This window comes from Populus nigra, chromosome 2 (genome assembly GCF_951802175.1).
Source record: "Populus nigra chromosome 2, ddPopNigr1.1, whole genome shotgun sequence".
Classification (NCBI taxonomy): Eukaryota; Viridiplantae; Streptophyta; class Magnoliopsida; order Malpighiales; family Salicaceae; genus Populus; species Populus nigra.
In genome coordinates, this window is record NC_084853.1 from 46589324 (window position 1) to 46608624 (window position 19301).

The 19301-nt window shown below is 34.4% G+C and overlaps 3 protein-coding genes across 3 annotated transcripts; 2 read left to right on the top strand and 1 right to left on the bottom strand.

The window, feature by feature from the left end:
- The first annotated feature begins 4845 nt into the window (after positions 1 to 4845).
- On the top strand, positions 4846 to 6635 carry LOC133681769 (pentatricopeptide repeat-containing protein At2g15690, mitochondrial). Its single transcript, XM_062104900.1, has one exon. It carries the CDS (start codon positions 5042 to 5044, stop codon positions 6329 to 6331), a length of 1290 nt encoding a protein of 429 aa, XP_061960884.1. The 5' UTR covers positions 4846 to 5041; the 3' UTR covers positions 6332 to 6635.
- Positions 6636 to 8074: 1439 nt separating this feature from the next.
- Positions 8075 to 10594, bottom strand: LOC133682025 (uncharacterized). Its single transcript, XM_062105263.1, has 5 exons — positions 10424 to 10594; positions 10274 to 10334; positions 9802 to 10179; positions 8676 to 9016; positions 8075 to 8595 (listed from the first exon to the last, which is right to left on the bottom strand). Exons 1-5 carry the CDS (start codon positions 10502 to 10504, stop codon positions 8377 to 8379), a joined length of 1080 nt encoding a protein of 359 aa, XP_061961247.1. The 5' UTR covers positions 10505 to 10594; the 3' UTR covers positions 8075 to 8376.
- A 5251-nt stretch (positions 10595 to 15845) lies between these two features.
- Positions 15846 to 17782, top strand: LOC133681701 (allene oxide synthase 1, chloroplastic-like). The gene has a single exon (XM_062104809.1). The coding sequence runs from the start codon at positions 15965 to 15967 to the stop codon at positions 17543 to 17545; it is 1581 nt and encodes a 526-aa protein (XP_061960793.1). The 5' UTR covers positions 15846 to 15964; the 3' UTR covers positions 17546 to 17782.
- The last annotated feature ends 1519 nt before the right edge of the window (positions 17783 to 19301 follow it).

Genomic DNA, 19301 nt, shown 5'->3' on the forward strand with positions numbered 1-19301 from the left:
TGAAAAGATGGTAAAAGTTGAATAATGCCTGTCTTAAAATTAAAATGAGATGCATCAGGAGGAAAAACTATGCATGAGGGTGCACTTGTCCTTGTGGGATTCATGTGGTCTCTAAGAGTTCTAACCCGAATATTCTCATTATTTTCATTATGAAGTGATTGGTTATCTTCTTCAGCCATATTTTCTGAAAATGATGAGGATACCCTACAAAGTCTACCACTTAATGTACGTGACCACACTCTCATGCACGTGTAAGAAGAGAATAAAAGGAAGAAGAAAACAAAAGAAAGAGAAACAAAACAAAAGAAACAAAGTTAGATACAAGAAAAGAGAAAAGAGAAAAGAGAAAATAAAATAAATACTATAATTTGTACAAGGATTTACCTCCCCGGCAACGGCGCCAAAAACTTGACACGACCAAAAGATTGATGGCTTTTCCCAAGTGCAGGAGTGTCGAAGTAATAAATAACCCGGTAAGACCGGGGTCGAACCACAGGGAGGTTACTTGTATAAATTATAAGCAACAATAACACTAAAACAATAGTAACAACAACAACAATAATAATAATAATAACAGTGAAGAAGAAGAGGAAGAAGTCGATGAGAACTTTGAGATGGAAGATTAACGTAAGGATTAAACAATGATAACAACAAATGTCAAGGTTAGAGGATCCACTAATGGTACATCAAACAAGTATAGTATAAACTCTTATTATTCAAATGGAAACCACACACAAAGGAGGTTCCAATCGGATTATAAATTGTTAACATGATTACATTAGTTATCTTATTCGAATAATGCTAATACTTGTAAATGTTGTCAGGCATTCATGATTATAACTTATGTTAACAACAAATCAAGTTCCTTTCATAGCTCAGGTGTCGGTTATACCATACAGTATGGGCTATGAAAGTACCAAGTATTTGTTGTACCAAATGTTATACAACATAAATCTAGATTAACCATTTAACAAGCAAAGTATTAAAAGTGAACAAGATAGCAAATATAAAGCATGTTAGTATCCAACATTAAGGTCCATGTTAAGTTTATATTATACTTATTCTTACACCATTAGTGTACCCTTTTCACCTTGACATAATAAACTTAGTTAAACATAATGAAAAAAAGAAACATAAATAAACAAGGAAAGGAAATGAAAAGCATAAGCAAGAGATTAATATAAGCAAAACTTAAGCATTACAAAATATAAAGAGAGAAAGCAAGAGCATGATCTTGATCTGAACACCAAGATGCCTAAATACATGGCAAATGCCTCCTTTTATAGGCCAAAATTGATTTGTTGACTAATTGATGAGTGGGTGGCCACATCTTGACTTGGTGACAATTCTTATCTTCTTGTCTGCCAAAAACGTCATTGATGACTTCATAATTTGAACAAACTTGAATCATGAAAGTTCTAGGAAATTGTCTCATCTTTCCAGGGTAAAAATTTGAGATCATTTGGACTTCTAGAACTCGAGATATGGGCTGAACACTGAACAGTGTCTGGGCTGCAGGACAGATTCGGACTTCTTCTTTGTTGCTACAATTTGGACTTGAAAACGGCCTTGTTAAATCTTGGGCTCCAAATGAAAGTTGTAGGCCTATGTCTTATCTTTCCATCCATATAAAATGGACCTAAATCCAAGATCTACAGCTCCAGATATGACCCAATTACTGAACTGTGTTCCAGTTTGGACTGCACCAGCATCTCTTTGGCCATCTTTTTGTCCTTTCAATTTCAGTACTTCAACTCATCAATCAATTCTTTCATTTATGTGATAGGCCTGCATTTAAGATCATCATTTACCATAAATTAAAGGTATCTTATATAATTAGATATGTTATTATAAAACATGCTTTAGTTAAGGAGTTATTGATACTTTAAGTGCAAAATGATGATATAAAACCTTGATAAAAATGCACTTTTAAGTACTAATCATGAGATCCTATAATATGATTTATATTATTCTCTCTAATGTTAGGGAGGGCTACTAGTCACATCAAAATATGATTATTATTACTCTTTTCAAGGAAAGGCAAAAGGATTAGTTCGACTAATGCGCTCGGATTGTATGTCCATTATGTTCATAATATGATCTATGCATTAATAAAAATTAAAAATAAATACAATTTTTTTTAGAAATGTTTATAGAATTTTATTGTTGTAAAAGTGATTTGATATCATTTTTTTAAGTGACTTCAAAATTTAATAGGAAAAAAAATTCATGTCTTCAAGAAGACACAACAACACTTCATAAAAAGAAAGGGAGCCAATTTTTTTAATATTAATAATAAAGAAAAGACTCTTGAACTACACAATAAAAATAATCTTCTCTTGATTGCCAAATTTCCATCCTTTCATTTGAAACTAAAAACTTTTCACTTAAAAATTTCAAGATATTCTCTCAAATATACAGGTTATATAAAGAGTTGTGTATGTGTTTGTTAAAAAAAAAATAGTTTAACATATCTAAACATTTTCTTGACCTTTATCTTTTTAATTAGTAAATAAACATATTTGATACACATTTCACTTAATTTAACATCATCAAGTATATAACAACTCAATTCTTTTATAATCTCCTACATCATATTGTGAATTAGTTTGACATATTCTTATATTTTTTTAACCTTAATCTTTTTAATTTACATAAACATATTTGTTATACATTTTATTTAATTTAGTATCATTAATTTTATATCCGACACCTCAACTCTTTTACAATCTCCTACACTGGATCATCATTTAGAAAAAAATCAAAAATAATTTTACAAGAACTGAAACTTTTTATAAATAAGAATTTTTATTTCATGAAATCTATGAGCTCCAAACGGCAATCAAGGTAAAGCAATATCAAAACAAACACTTCTTCCAAGCATATCATCTTGTGTTGGCAAACAATCTTACCGAAGCCAAGTGTGAACATCCGGACCTTTCCCATAGTAGTACAGTCATGGGACAGACGAACGCGCGTGCCCATATTCACCATCCATTGTCATTTACGGCCCCAAAAAGTGCCAACTCCTATCTTATCTTACGATTTCTTTTGTTTTTTTCCCGTGAAGGCCTGACTGATGTCTTGTCGAAATACCAAGGATTCGAAACACGATTATTGCTCTTCTAGATTGATTTGTATTCCAGCTATAAAAATCGGGCTTTTCTCTCTTCTCCTTTTATTTTGCTCTTGGAATTCTAATTACTGTATGTTGATTTTTCAAATTTAAGAATTGACCAGCTAGAGTATGATGATCGTTAACAAAATATATGTCCTGTTTTCCAGCTTGGAGATAGGCAAAGACAAGGACTTTGAAATGCAGTTTGGGCTTTGGGAATTGGACCAATTTATCAGGCCGGAAAATTTTATCCAAGCCCTTATCCGGTCAAGGTCTCCAGGCTCAGAAATAGCTCTGATCCAAACTCCCTTCTTCAAAATAATCAATACCAGAGATTTGTCATTGGACCCATTCTGGGTTAAAAATCTCTGAGAGTTTCTGTCTTCTGATAGTGTGAGAGGTTCCTCAAAGCTTAGCTGTGTTACCTTTATGGTGCCTGACCACAAACCTAAACTCATATCATTAACGACCTGTCTTAGTTTATCAGGAAAAAAGTGACATTGCATTTTCAAGGAAATGTTAATCAAATATCAAATAATATTAGATGATGATACTGATACAGTAAAATTTCAAAGGCTGATGACAGCAAAATTCTAACCAGGGAAGGTTGTGGAAATGGATGGGAGGACGAATAGATGATGTTCAACCCTTTAGAGATACAGACAATACCACTATAGAGAGGATGAACAAGGATTTAAACTCTCAAATCTCATTGATACAGAGACATTATAAAGAAATTAGTGTTTAGGATAGCTCACCACTCAATGGAATCTACCAAAGAGATAGAAGTAAAAGAAGCTAACAAGCTTAACTTGATCTTAACTTCAACCAAGTCTCTATCTTCTACAGTGATGAAGTACACACTAATTTTGATTGGAATAATCCCTCCAAGCTAGTAAGGCCAGTAAAATCACAAAACATGAAGACCTGATTATCTACACCTACACGCGTTTTATCGTCTAGCTAGAGCTCTAGAGTGGCTAACATAGTTGTAGGAAACAAGTTTCTGCAAAATCTGTCATCCAATGATTTCCTAAAGGAAGTCAGCTTTTGTTTGGTCTAGAGATAAGATTTATGGAAGGAAATCTTATCTTTTTATTGCCTAGCAAAGCTTTTCATGTGCAGCTAAACAGGGAGCAAGATTGTAAAAGCTCCATTAAATGCTAGTTGAAGAAGATAGCAGTCTTGCAAGTTGCAAAATATGGCAGCAGGATTTTCAGCTCTGCTGACAGCCTGCTCTTGGGAATAAAATGACCATAACTCTTAATAGAAAGCTCTAAATCATGCACCGTTTCATGCTTTGGAAACTAGACGCATATAGCTTTCTCGGTATGCATGGCTTGCCTAGTGTTCTCTGCAGAATCGATACAGGGTTGCCTTTAATGACAATCTTGATTTCTGAGTTATGAGCATTTTCAGCTTGCTCAATCCTTGTTTAGCACCTCTTATCTCATCTACATGTTTACACGTGGATTTTGGATTTGTTAAGAATGCTCTTGCATTAGATACATCTATCAACATGTATACACGGTTATTTCTAGATGTATACCACGTATTATCTTCCACTCACCATTCACTCCATCATTTATGAAAGTTTTCACACCTTTAGACTATAAGAGTCACATCACTGTTACTAATTTCCGTTTTTGTTTTCTTTTTTGTTATCTAATTCAGGCCCTGGGTCCCAGGGCCTTTTTAATAACACTGATCATGTGAGGCTTCAGGAAGATATTTGTGAGATGGGGCTGCTCCTTTGTGGATAAGGCCTGAGCATCTTGGAGTTATGGTTTCAAAGCAGAGTTTGTGCCTTGCTCTAAATTAAAACACCTTTGATGGTGGAATTCGCCTATTGAAGCTTAAAAGGAATTTGAAAACCAAGAACCCAAAGAAATATATTCTTCAGTTTTCGCCATCTCTCATGTAATGGCTAGTTCTCTGAGCTTCTTGTCACAGCCCAGAATTAGACCTGTAACCAAACGTCCTCCCAATCCCTCAAGCTCGTTTCTTGAACTATTGAGTGTTAGCGGTAACAGTTTACAAGTAACAAAGAATAAAGATTTAGCTGTGGTTTCAAGAGCTTATCAACGAGAAATTGCTGGTGTTCAAGGAGAGAATCTGGTGAGGCCAGATTTTGAGCGTTTATGCAAAGAGGGGAAAGTGGAGGCAGCTCTTGAAATCATGGATGAAAAGGAGAGGAATGGAGGTTATGCAGACTTGCTCGATATTGTAAAGTTGATACAAGTTTGTGCTGATTTGAAATTGCTGGAAGCAGGGAAAAAGGTAGATGAGTATGTTATGAAGTCTTCATCAAATTTCAAGTCCAGTGTTGTTGTGCTGAATAATCTAGTGGAGATGTACTGTAAACTGGGCGATACAAATGGGGCAAGAGAAATATTTGAGCTAATGGGAGTGAGAAATTTGGATTCTTGGAACAAGATGCTGTTGGGTTTAGCAGAGAACAAGGAAGGAGAAAAGGCTCTTGAAATCTTTTCCCAGATGAAAGGAGATGGGATTAGGCCAGATGGTTCTAGCTTTGTTGGTGTTTTAATGGCTTGTGTATGCTTAGGAGCAGAAAAGGAGGGACAGAAACATTTCGAGTCAATGAGCAGGGATTATGGAATCACTCCCACGGTAGAGCATTATGAAGTTATCGTTGATCTTCTTGGAAGAACAGGAAAGATAGCGGAGGCAAAGGAGTTAGTTTCAAATATGCCAATTGATCCAAACTCCAGAATTTGGGAGACTCTACAGAAGTACTCAAAAGCCAGAACACAAGGGCAACTGGGTTATCCAGTATCACCACCTGGATTGAAACTTGGTGATATGAAAAGGGCAAAGGACAACATCAACACAAATCATAGAAGAGTGACTTCAGACAGAAGCAAGGCATATGAAAAGTTGAGGTCTTTGAGTAAGGAGGTAAGGGATGCTGGATATGTGCCGGACACAAGGTTTGTGCTTCATGATCTTGACCAAGAAGCGAAGGAGAAGGCATTGTTCTACCACAGTGAAAGGCTAGCCATTGCTTATGGGCTTATCAATACACCTCCTGGGACCACTTTAAGGATAATGAAAAACCTAAGGATTTGTGGGGACTGTCATAATTTCATCAAGATCCTCTCCAAAATCGAGGACCGGGAGTTTATCGTGAGAGACAACAAGAGGTTTCATCATTTCAAGGCTGGAAACTGTTCCTGTCGGGATTACTGGTAGACTACCAAATCTTCGCAATATTTACTCTATGATTTGGTGATGGCAAACTGGTTTTGTCTTGGCATAACGAAGCATAATGTTGCTTCGCATTGGATCATTACAAGTTATTGACTCAAATAGAGACTCTGCTTGTATTTCACAAGTCATCAACATGATCATCACATGGGTGACAACAACTTGGCTTTCTTTCTCTTGGCATTGCAGTGCTTTGCAGTAGAGATTGGCCATAAGTTCTGTTCTACTCAAGGCTGTGTTCAAGTTTAAGTAATAAAAGAGAAAAAAACTCCTTGTGTTCAGCATAGAATATTTGCATCTCCATCAACTTGTTCTCACCCCCCACAAGTTGATGTGCCCCTGCACGTCTTTTCAATCCCATTGCCTTAACTTGTCTCATGATCTCATCCATTTCGCTATCCTGCTGGCATAACCTGTCTCTAATTCTCGTCCTACTTTACAGCATCAATCATTAGAAGATATACATTACCTTCCTGATTTCTTTGACACAAATTCAGAGCGCGGTGCTGGTTGAATTTGAATTGGAGGCATTACACAAGATAATTTCTTATGCATTTTTTCTTGAGAAGTTCTGGGATCTTGGTCTTTTGGGTTTTGTCCTTTTGCTTTCTTGTATCAACTTGACTGATTACTCTCTCTTTAACAGAAAAAAGGGTTCTTGGGAATCTAAACCTCTGATTTTATTAAATGTGTGTTGGATCAATGCTTTTTGGGTCATTGATGTGCTTTGTTTACTCAAATTTTCGTTGAATTTACTCCAAGATTTCAATCTTGGGACATAATTCTATGAGAAAAATCGTTTTAACTGTTAATTTTTTTCTTTCATACATTGATCATGTGAGAGTATGAAAACAGAAAAAAAAGTACTAATATTTACAATGACAACTACACTAACCTCTATAATCTATATCTCTTGAAAGCAGAACTACGAGATGCAAGTACTAAATTTTTTTATAGCAATCAACTTCCTTCGTTGCAAGAGCCATTGGATCATTTTCCAGAATTGGAACTTGAGACAGCAAGCGACGACCTGGTTATAGTGCACAGCGGCGCATTCTAAAGAAGATTCACCATGAAGTAAATGCTGAATAAAGAAAGGTTAATCATTAAATAGAAGATTTTTCACATAGAATTCTGTCCCGAGATTGAAATCTAGCGACAAATTCAGAAAAAAATTGAGTAAACAGTGCACATCATAGACCCGAAAACATTAATCCAGTATATTCAACCTGAATTAACCCAGGTTAATTAATTTAGTTTGGATTAATTTAAACATGTCAATTAGGTTTAGCTAAATTAATATTTTATAGTTTAACTAAAAACCCAGTCAAATTGAGATTCCAAGTCCCTAGTTTTTTCGAGTCAACCCACAACCAAACAAGGCAGGTTTTAACGGCACGAATATAATACCATAAAAAATAGCCCAGCCCCTAATAATCTGGGTTTCCAGATTCTAGGGACTCGGTTATTTATCTGTGAGAGTGCAGGACTCAACCTTCAGTTCTTACCCAAGGTACAAATTAAAAGATGAGCTGAAAATGACAAGATGTTAAAATTACAAATTATTTATCAGTAGTAAACAGTAAACACGGTTTCTATTTAACAAGTAGCTGAGATAGACTATTTGATTGCACTCCAAAGTGATTCAAACTATACCATTGATAATCTGTTCATGGAGTAATGCTATTAAGGAAAGGAAGGAAACCCAGAATAAGATACACAAGACAGTAGCAAGCAAGATGAATGCTGATTGATTTAATTGTCAATCTAAAAAAATGTACAACAAGTCTCGTCTAGAAAAAAAAGAAAAGAAAAAGAAGAATTTGTTATGTGCTGATCATAAAGTGATGCAATGGAACTTTACAGTAAAGTTCTATGAAAAACTTTCACTAAACTTTTAGCTGGTGTCCTCACTTTTTGGGGTTTGGAAACGTTTGGAGTGAGCTAAAGAGCTGAATGATAAAGCCTGATCAAGTACAGATGTAGATTCTTTGGAATTGGAACTGATATGCGATCTTCATTGCAAAACATCAATAGTTCTCTGCTACAGGTCTAGAAGGAAAGAGCCTCAAAAGAAATGTCGTCAATGACCATAGGCAAACCAAACCAAGGACTTGGAAAGTCACTATCATCGAAACTAAGGCATTGCTTCTTTCCAGTAGCAGGGCAGATTCAGGAACCCCTCTCAAAGTGAACATCAATTTCTCAATAAAATGAGCAGCTTTTGTCAGCTGATATAGCCTATAAACCTGTCAAACCAATTCAAACTGTTAAAACCCACAAATTTTGGCTTCAAGAGCGTAGGATTGCAGTAAATGAAGTCATATACCTCAAATATGATGGGGACTAGAGGCCAACAAGATGAACGACGCTTGTCCAGATAAGTCTCAAACAGACGCTGAGCAAGGCAGCCAACTAGGAAGGGAAGCACAGCAACCAACGCTGGCAAGCCAAGAACTGGCCAGGTCACAAACACAGCAAAGAGAGGGGCAATAACCTTGAAGCCCATGACAAAGAAGGCAGATGTCAGGTATCCTCTGAGGCCTGTTATAAGACCCCACCTCTTTGAGCTAAATTGCAGATAAGGCCTCTGAATGCGATCAGTCACAGTCAAGAAGGTTGCAAGACCAAAGTAAAACATGGCCTCGAAAGATAATGATGTCGCAATCTCTGCAAAATAATTGGCATATAAGATGCTTTGTAGATTTCTTTTTCCCATCTTAATCATAATAAATGCACACTCAAGCAGCATAAATAAATCATGATATTATTTTGACAAGATTCGGGTACTCTTTTTTCCCATACAAAGTATCAACACAGTAGATCATCATATTGAAATGACCAACCAGGTTTACCCTGAAAGTTGTTGACAAGACAACAATCAATTCAATTGCAAGGCCACGTAGCACAATAAACATCTAATCAAAGAAGTGAAATCCATTGCATTTTCCTGTAACACCAGTTTGGCAATCTGATATTGATCCAATAACCTCGGTGACTTAAGAAAAATGTTTCCCGGACCTCACAGACTGGCTTGGTTAGAGTCTTCCAAAGTCTTAAAAGCGAACTCGGTTCTTATTGAGCACAAGCACTTCCCACAAACTCACTAATGATAGTTAGTGTACACAAATGTGGGAGCAACTAGGCTCCCCACTCCCCCACCCTAAAAAACATATCACTGAAATCCAAATCAATCATGCTCGAAATTGACAATAGGCACTTACAATTTGCAATGCTATCTATATTCCTAGTAAACATAATCTGTCATGATAAATTAATGGTGTTCAAATCGAGTTAATTGGCTAAAAAACAAAAGAGCATCGCACACATATGAAGCAAGCAAGAAAATTAAGAGGCGGTTAATTTCCGCATTTCTTTTTTGTGCTCAGTCAAATATTCCAGTTCCACGCCACTTTTTAAGAGCAAATATTGCAAGAACTCAAACTGATAAGTACCTACAAGAACTTCATCCTTGAGGAAAGCCTCAATGGCAGAGCCAAGGAAAAACTGAGGCACAATCAAAGACAATACCAACGCAACTGGTCCCAATAACCAGACGAACGAGCCTTTTTCTTCGTTAAAAGGTGCTGAGACCAATCTCCCTTCTTCCACAGACTGGTGAGTCAACCCATGAAAAGAAACAGAACCTGATTTACCATTAAATGGCTCCACCCCATTAGAACTACTAGCAGGCACACCCGAACTTTTCCTTCTCGAAATCTTAAAATCCGCATCAGCATTAGAACTAGAAGAACCACGTATCACAACTCCTCTGTTCAAGCTTGACCAAGAAATCCCCTTAAATATATTCTTAAAACCAGGCTTCACACACACTGCAATAAGACAAAAAAAAAAAAAAACCCATTACTTAGAACATGGAAACTGATTTTAATCATCAACCAACTAGTGTGAGAAAGCGAAACATACATTTTGATGGGTTCTTAAGCAGGATTCTTGGACATCTCAACCCAACATGGCTTGCAGATATCTTAAATTTTGAAACATAGATGATGAGTTAGAAGAAGTCTAGGTATAAGAAGACACAATCCAAGCATAAATTTGAGCAAATGTACTTACAATTTCGTTTGAAAACAAACGATTAGTTGATAATCTGAGTTTTGGGGCAGTAATTCCAGTGCAAACTGATTGCATTTCCATGTTTCGTGTTGTTGTTAGGAAGTTAGGTTTTAAGGTTTTACAGGTGCTTAAACCCTAATCCACTAACCTCAATAAAAGTCTGTTCCTTGTAAGGAGATGAGCACGTGTGTGTTATTTGTTAATATGTGATTGGATGTTTTTTCTACATCCATTGGGCCCATCACAACTTGTTCTGGCCCAATATCTAATATTCAGCTAGCCCAACCTAAATGAAACAGAACGAAAATTTATGTAAACTAACTATAGTTGTCAGATCCTAGCTGGATTATGACAGAGTCCGGGTTAATCTATGTATTACTGGGACAATTAAGTTTACTTTTGAAATAATATTATTCTGGTTAAAAAATAATAAATAAAATGATATTGTAATTTTAATCGTGTGTACATATTTTTATTTTTATTTTTTCCATTGGGAAAATATATTCTAAAACTCCACTAAATAAACATGTTATATAGAATTATATAAAACTGAAACATGAGAAATTTTATAATGTTTAAAATATAATTACTGACATTTTATGAATTACAACTTAAACTCATAAATTATAGTGTTTTTAGTATGTAGTGCATGATTATTTAATTATTATAAAAAATTAAAAAAATTATTTAATATTTTTTAAAACCAAATATATTTATAAAATATACTAAGACAGGGAGAAAAGTGAATTTAAATAGAGTTACTGATGTGGAATAAATTAATGACATGGCATATTAATTTATGAGACATGAGTTATAATTAAAGCTATGATTAGAAAGTGATTGAAATTGTGTTTTTTTAAACTTAAATGTTTTTGTTAAAAAATATTCTTTTTATGTTTTTAAATTATTTTAATATATTTATCTTTAAAATAATTTTTTAAAATAAAAAATATTATTTTAATATATTTCTAAATAAAAAACACTTTACACCATAAATCCTATTAGAAAACAAACATAACATATAAAATCTCACGAGTTACAGTTTTAAAATCTTGAAACACAGCCGAAGAATCTCCATTTCTTTTTTCTTTTCGAACAAACAAGAGTTTCATTAAATAAAAATATCGGCCAAGGCCCATGCTATACCCAGAAGCCTAGAAATGCCAAAATGGCCTCGAGAAACAAGTATGCATACCCAGGCCTGGAAACACTCGAAAACCCCAACCCATCTCAAAGTAAAAGCGCATTAAAAAGCAAAACAATCATTTTTTGCTATGACAAATTTTTCTATCCTCCAGATTATATAAATATTTATCAATTCTTTTCACTCGCCTAAGTAGCACTTCTGCTAATCAATCAGGAGTTAATTAAAAAATAATTCCGGGTTATATATAAAAATTTAATCAAAATTTTTTTCTGAAATACCTTTAAGAAATTGTTTGGAAACGCGGTGTAAACCGCATTTCTAAAAAATTTTAAATTTTTTTTATTAAAATTTAATATAATTTATATATTTTAAATCGTTTTGATGTGCTAATATTAAAAATAATTTTTTTAATAAAAAAATATTATTCACTCAATAAGGATTATCAAAACAAAATTGATGCGTTGATGGGATTTCATGTTGACTTGTCTCAGTAGCGCCTATATCTTACCTTTTCTATGGAAACAAATTCGTATTAAATTGTGAATCCATGAAGGGATTAACCACGCCTCAATGAGCTAAATCCTTACAGTCTTGTCCATTTTTTACATAAATTCTTTTTGATGAAGCTTGAAATTATCATTCAAGTATTAGGGCTGTCTCGATTAAACATCAAAGGTATTTTTCAAATTACTTATGTTATTAAAGAATTTTTTATAAAAAAAAATGGATCATTCTATTAAATATAAGTAATGAAATTGTTGAGTTTCTCGGTGCTTCTGAGATGATCTCCTCCTTCGCAGAAGAAAATTGGATGGGGATTTTTCTTTAATTCTTGAACAAGACATTAAAATATAAAATCTCAAATTCTCTAAATGCTATTCATTCAGGCATCTTTCTCTCACATCACGTATCTTCTTGAGAAAATAAGAAATTTTAATTTATTGCACAATTAATACAGAAATTATTTGAATGTACAGCTAGCATTAACTTGAATAGTAAATTTGAAAGTTTGTCTAAAAAAAATCTGAGTAAATGGTCAACAATCTGAATATGTATTATATATTGGCATGGAAACTATACAAATGGAAGCACCATCTATCGTGTTTCTTTGTTGTTGTTGTTTTTTTTTTCCAGTTAATGCAAGGTGTAATGAATTTTGAATTATAAAATAAAGTTTGTCCCTTTTCAATCCTTAAATGCTTGCTGATCCAGCTAAATGCTTGTTTGTAATTATTATTGGAATAGTTTTAAGGTTACTACACACGTGCATTTGACCGTTAGAAAACGCGGTAATAGTAACAGTGGTCGGAAGCTGAAAGGACAACGGTTTGACTCTTTCCTGCTTTTGGCAGTATGTTGTGGACCTTAACCTTACCATTCTTCGGTAGAATTAGGCATTGAAAATATTCATGAAATTGACCCTCAACCCTCAGCCACAGCACAGCCGCAACCGCAGCAGCAGCCGCAGCCGCAACCACCGTCATGCCCCATTCATCTCAGCTACTGGCTACTCCATACAAAATTTAACACATGCGCAGCATAAAGCCGGTGACCGTGACACCCTAACAGCCGCACTTTCTGTTTCTAAGATTTTATACATGTTGCTTAATTAACTTGAAATGGCATATTGCAACTCGACAACACGAGTAAGAAGCAAATCAATGTAATTATGAAGCATATTTTGGCTTTCCTTTGTCACTGTGGACAAGGCGGCCACAGTCCACAGGATGTGACGACCCGCTCTCTGGAAACTAAATCCCCAACGTGGATGAGAATCGAAGGACGGCCTCTTTTTGGGGTTCGTTGTCTTCACATGATTTGCAAAATGGACAGTTATTGGTTCCAAGAAAACGATGATAAGATGATGGATTGTCGCAACTAGCTAGCCACGATAGTTGCCCAGTAAGCATGGGATGGGAAAGCATGGGATGGGGTGGGGTGGGGTGGGGTAGCTTGTTGTGTAGTCTAGAATTAGACTGCCATTGACGAATCATCGATGCAGATCGGTTGTCTTTTATGGATGCCCATCATGATTAAAATAAGATTAGACCTTCATAAAATACACTATGGTAGATTGGGAAAGGCGCGCTCTGCTAAGTATTAACAACGAGGAACTTGCTGATTTGATTATGGCTCAAACTATCATCATTTTACTATTATGTTTGTTTAGATTATATATTCAAGATTATTTATCTTTGTGTTGATAATTTATTCAAAACAATAAAAGTGGCCCAATTGAAGTTAATAGTTAGCTGTAGTTTAATTCACTTCTAGTCACTACTCACTGCTAGAATATTAGCAAATAATAATGGAAATACCATGGTCGAAAAATATTTTTTCAGTAATAAATTCATATACTAAATAAATGATGTTGCATGGATTGAACTTGTGTGGAATCACTTACATGAAAATAAAAATATTCTTCAAATGTCATGGATTCAAGTCGCATGGCGATTTGATGCAATTTAGAAGAGTTTTTAATTAATTCAAGGAATAAATTAGGCTTTAGATTTTGAGATAAAGTTGACTAGTCTCAAAATCTAATAAAAAATTAGGGACTCATTGATCACATGATTAGCGTACAAGTAACTTAAAGTTTATATAAGAGAATTCGTTTTTTTTCATTGATTACGTGTGTAGATGATTACGCGTAGATCATATGATATATGCATGTGGTTTTAGTCTCATTTCATGTGAAAATTGTTTATCTAACTGGATTAATTTTATAAAAACAAAATATTACTGAATATTTAATTAGAATACTTTATCAAATTTGAACAATAGAGAGTCGACCATCGCATGGGCAAAGGTGGCAGATCAAGCTATTTAACAAGTATATTAAATTAATATTTTTTTAATATTTTTTTATAGTTTTGATATGTTGTTTTTAAAAAAATCATTTTAATATATTTTTAAATGAAAAATATTTTTAAAAAGCATATCTTATAGCATAATATTATAAACACATACTAATCATCACATCATATTATTTTTGAAAAATTGATATTAGATTCATTAATATAATTATTCTATTATTCATATAATTGACAATATGATTTACATAACATAGACAAGGATTTATAATTACTCATATTCTCTAAAGACAACTCATCCTGCTAGGTGATCAATTAACATCAAATGTAGAACAAAATTAGTCAAAAGAATGCAATAAGAAAGGTGAACGGATAAAGAAACAAAGTGATGCTATCATTCACCTTCTGGATTTATCAAAGAAAATAAATCTTACAAACTAATGATGTACAAGTTTATTTCATGGTTTCTGAGCCAAGTTTCATGGGTTTGTGAGCCAAGTTGGTATTTGAGATGTTTGATTAATTTCTTAACTTGTTTTGATAATTTGATTTATTTATTTTAGGCAAAGTGATTGATGGATCATGTTTGATACTTGTAAAATTTTTTTATGTATTTGGAAATTTTTTGATAATTAAATGAATATTGTTTAAGAAAAAAATATCATAATTTAAAAGAAAGTTTTAAAATAAATATGTTATTTTTCATGGGAAAAAATGAACCTCATTTTAAAGGATACCCCCCTCTCTTTTATACCATCACTCATTATTAAAAAAATATTTATTAAAGTATTAATAAAATATCTCAAACTAATAAAATATTTATGACATAAAAAAACATAAACTCAAGGCTAGGGTAATCATATAAATAATAAATCTAATAGCTCGCCCGGTACACATAGATGGACAAGATCTTGATTTTAAAAGTGTGGTTGCGGTTATTTTTTAAAGTGTTATTCATTAAAAAATATATCAAAATAATATATATATTTTTTAAAATTATTTTTGATATCAGCGCGTTAAAATAATCTAAAAACACTAAAAATACTTTAATTTAAAGTAAAGAAAAAAATTTAAAAATTTAAAAATATTCTTGAAATGTAAAAACAAACAGGCTGTAAGACTAAAAATGATTAATTATTACTTTCTCTTTAATCATTGTTTGAAAGGCAGATTAAAAAAAAAACAAACAATAAATATTGATCCATAGTAAAACACGTGCACTGTTCAGACTTAAAAGACACTCAAGGAAATGACATGTATACACGCATGCTTCCTCTCCTGGAGAATTTTCTTTAGGTGCCATTCAAGAACGGAAAAATCCAAGTCGAAAAGTAAAACAGATACCGAGTATTAATTACTATTAAAGCATTCTTTTCACGACTCTATCAGAGCACAAATTTTAGGCTCGTGGTTGTCGTCAATGGACCACCCGCACTCATTAAACCCAGTACTGCTATAAATAAAGACTCGGCACTCCACTTGCTCCCCACACCCCATTTTTCTCAACAATACTCCCTGTCTCCCACCATATCCTTTCCAGCTTGCACAACAATAGGCAGGTAGATTAGCCAAAGCACAAACATGGCTTCATCTTCTCTAGCTTTTCCAACCCTTCAACCCCAATTCCAGTCACTAAAAAATAAATCTACTTTCAAGCCCTCAGCTCGTAGCCTGTCCTTCCGGACCATCAGAGCATCAGTATCAGAAAAACCATCAGTTTCGGCTCCAGGTGTTACTGTTTCACCACCTGAAAACACCAAACTCCCGATCCGTAAAATCCCTGGTGATTATGGCCTTCCTCTTGTCGGTCCCTTTAAGGATCGTATGGATTATTTTTATAACCAGGGCAGAGACAATTTCTTCAAATCCAAAGTTCTGAAATACGGATCAACGGTGTTTAGAGCCAACATGGGACCAGGTCCTTTGATTGCTCCAAATCCACAGGTTGTGGTTTTACTTGACGGCAAGAGCTTTCCGGTTCTATTTGACGTGACAAAAGTTGAAAAGAAAGACCTTTTTACAGGTACTTACATGCCTTCAACAGAACTCACTGGTGGCTATCGAATTCTGTCCTATCTCGATCCATCCGAGCCAATGCACGCCAAATTGAAGAAATTCATGTTCTATCTCCTCAAGTCACGCCGTGATCACGTAATCCCTGAATTCAAAGCCAGTTACACAGAACTCTTTACGAGTCTTGAAAAAGATTTGGCTCTCAAAGGGAAAGCTAATTTCGTTGCTGCTAATGATCAAGCAGCTTTTAACTTCTTGGCTCGGGCTTGGTTTGGTACTGAACCGGCACAGACCAGTCTTGGCCTTGACGGACCTGGTCTAGTTTCAAAATGGGTGCTCTTTAACCTTGGTCCGGTCCTTTCTCTCGGTCTTCCAAAATATCTCGAAGATCTTACAATCCATTCCTTCCGTCTACCACCATCACTGATTAAAAAAAACTACCAGCGCCTTTACGATTTCTTCTATGCTTCGTCAAGCTTCCTGCTCGATGAAGCAGAGAATTTAGGAATTTCACGAGAGGAGGCATGCCATAATCTTCTCTTCGCCACATGCTTTAACTCGTTTGGTGGAATGAAGATTTTATTTCCAAACATGATGAAATGGCTAGGCCGTGCCGGGGCCAAACTTCACGCTCAGTTAGCCGAAGAGATCAGATCAGTTGTTCAATCCAACGGTGGAAATGTTACAATGAGGGGTATGGAACAGATGCCGTTGATGAAATCAGCAGTCTATGAAGCACTCCGGATTGAACCACCAGTCCCTCTACAGTACGGTAAAGCAAAGCGTGATCTGATAATTGAAAGCCACGATGCTGCTTTCGAAGTCAAAGAAGGGGAGCTGTTATTCGGGTTTCAACCATTTGCTACTAAAGACCCGAAAATATTTACTCGGGCTGAAGAGTTTGTTGCTGACAGGTTTATTGGGGAGGGAGAGGAGTTGTTGAAGCATGTGCTGTGGTCTAATGGGCCTGAGACAGAGAAGCCGACGTTGGGAAATAAACAGTGTGCAGGGAAGGATTTTGTTGTACTCGTGGCTAGGCTGCTTGTCGTGGAATTCTTTTTAAGGTATGATTCTTTTGAGATAGAGGTTGGCAAGTCATCCTTGGGAGCTGCTGTGACGGTCACTTCATTAAAGAGGGCAAGGTTTTAGATAATTAGAGATTTTGGTTTCTTGTTGTGGGAAAAGTATAACGTGGGTAGTGGGGATGCCAATGCCTGCTTTCAAGGGCAGTAGCTTTCTGTAATGCATAATGGCATTGATATCATCATGTTGGAGTCCTTTTCTTAGCTAAGTCGATAGAAAAAACAATGATGATACAGTACTCCATTCTGTGAATAATGAAATAAGAAGCATGTTGCTAGAGTCGCATCACTCTTTTTGAGATAATTGGAGGCTTTACTCTTTTGCAATGGTGACTTTTGGGAAGGAGTTCTTGAAGTGTATAATGTGGGTGGAGGAGGGAGCGGTCCTGCTTTCTTGTGCCAGTAGCTTTTTGTGCGTTCCATAATGGCATCGATATCATTTCCCGGTTTAATTAATATTATGCAATAAGTCTAAAAGAAAACATGTCCGTTGTCGTTGTGTGCACTCACCTGTTTAGCATTGAGACGTGTGGTTTCTGTATTTTTTTTTTTTTAAAAAAGTATTTTTAACTTTTTTTCTTATATATAATTTTAACATGTCCACTTAAAAATATAAAACAAATCTAAAAAACATTATTATGATATATTTTTAATTAAAAATCATTATTAAAACACACTTTAGAACACATTATCAACCACACTGTAGTGTTAAGGATACTATTAATTGAATAATCTAGACAAAATACATTTTTTGTTTGTTTTTGGTTTATGTATAAATGAAAATTAGCAAATTATTTTTTAAACCTAAAAATAATAAATTTCTCCTTAATTTTTTTATTATTATATTAGTAGTTAACAATAAACTTCAAAGGAGGGATGACTTCGACTATCTTGATCGAGCAAGAATGAATTTAAGCATTATAGGTTGAGACTGATAAGGTGCGATTAGAAGTCAGATAGAAAGATGATCTAAACTGGAATGAATGTCGACCTAGCTAGAATTAGATGAAATTAAGTGATCCAAGAACTAAAATAATTGATAAATTTAGATATTAATTTTCAGGATAAAAATCGAGATAACTACGTACCATAAAGCTGGCTAGGCTCAACAAGTGCATGAAATATAAATGCTGCCAACAACCTTGTTGGTTGAATTAATTGACATAATATAAACCTCAAGATTGATTAAAATTAATTAAGTTGGAGGATGAGTTGAGATTATCGCACTTAAAAATCGTTGTGGATAATAGAGTGATCGATTATTGGGTCAGGATGACACATGCAACAAATACAAGGCTGATAAACTTGACTTAAATCAGATTACTTGTGAGTTTTGTTGGTGCTAGTTTGAATGGAAAAGAAGCTTCAATAATGGGAATTTAAGTGTTAAAATCAAATAAAATCTCTTAATTTCATCATTTTAAAAATCTATTAAAATAAGTACCATTTTCAAGAAATAAAAAGAAAATATAAAATATAAAAATAGGACAAGAACAAAAGTAATATCAAAACAATAATATTCTTTCCAAAAACCATGGAGTTGACATTGAAAACGTAACTTATGAGTACTGAATTGAAACATTTTGAGACTACAGGAACTACACATTACTTTACCATTCACTAATAGAAGTATGAAACTTGGAAAACAAAAGCAAGAGAGAGAGAAAAAGATAAAAATTTCACCTCCCTCCCTCTCATACACACAATCCAAAAAAAAAAAAAGCCTACATTTTGTGAATCAAATTTATTTGAAATTCATAGTGATTTTGGTTTCTATAAAAAAAACAAGTGAAAAGGAAAAGAAAAGTAGAATTATGATAGTG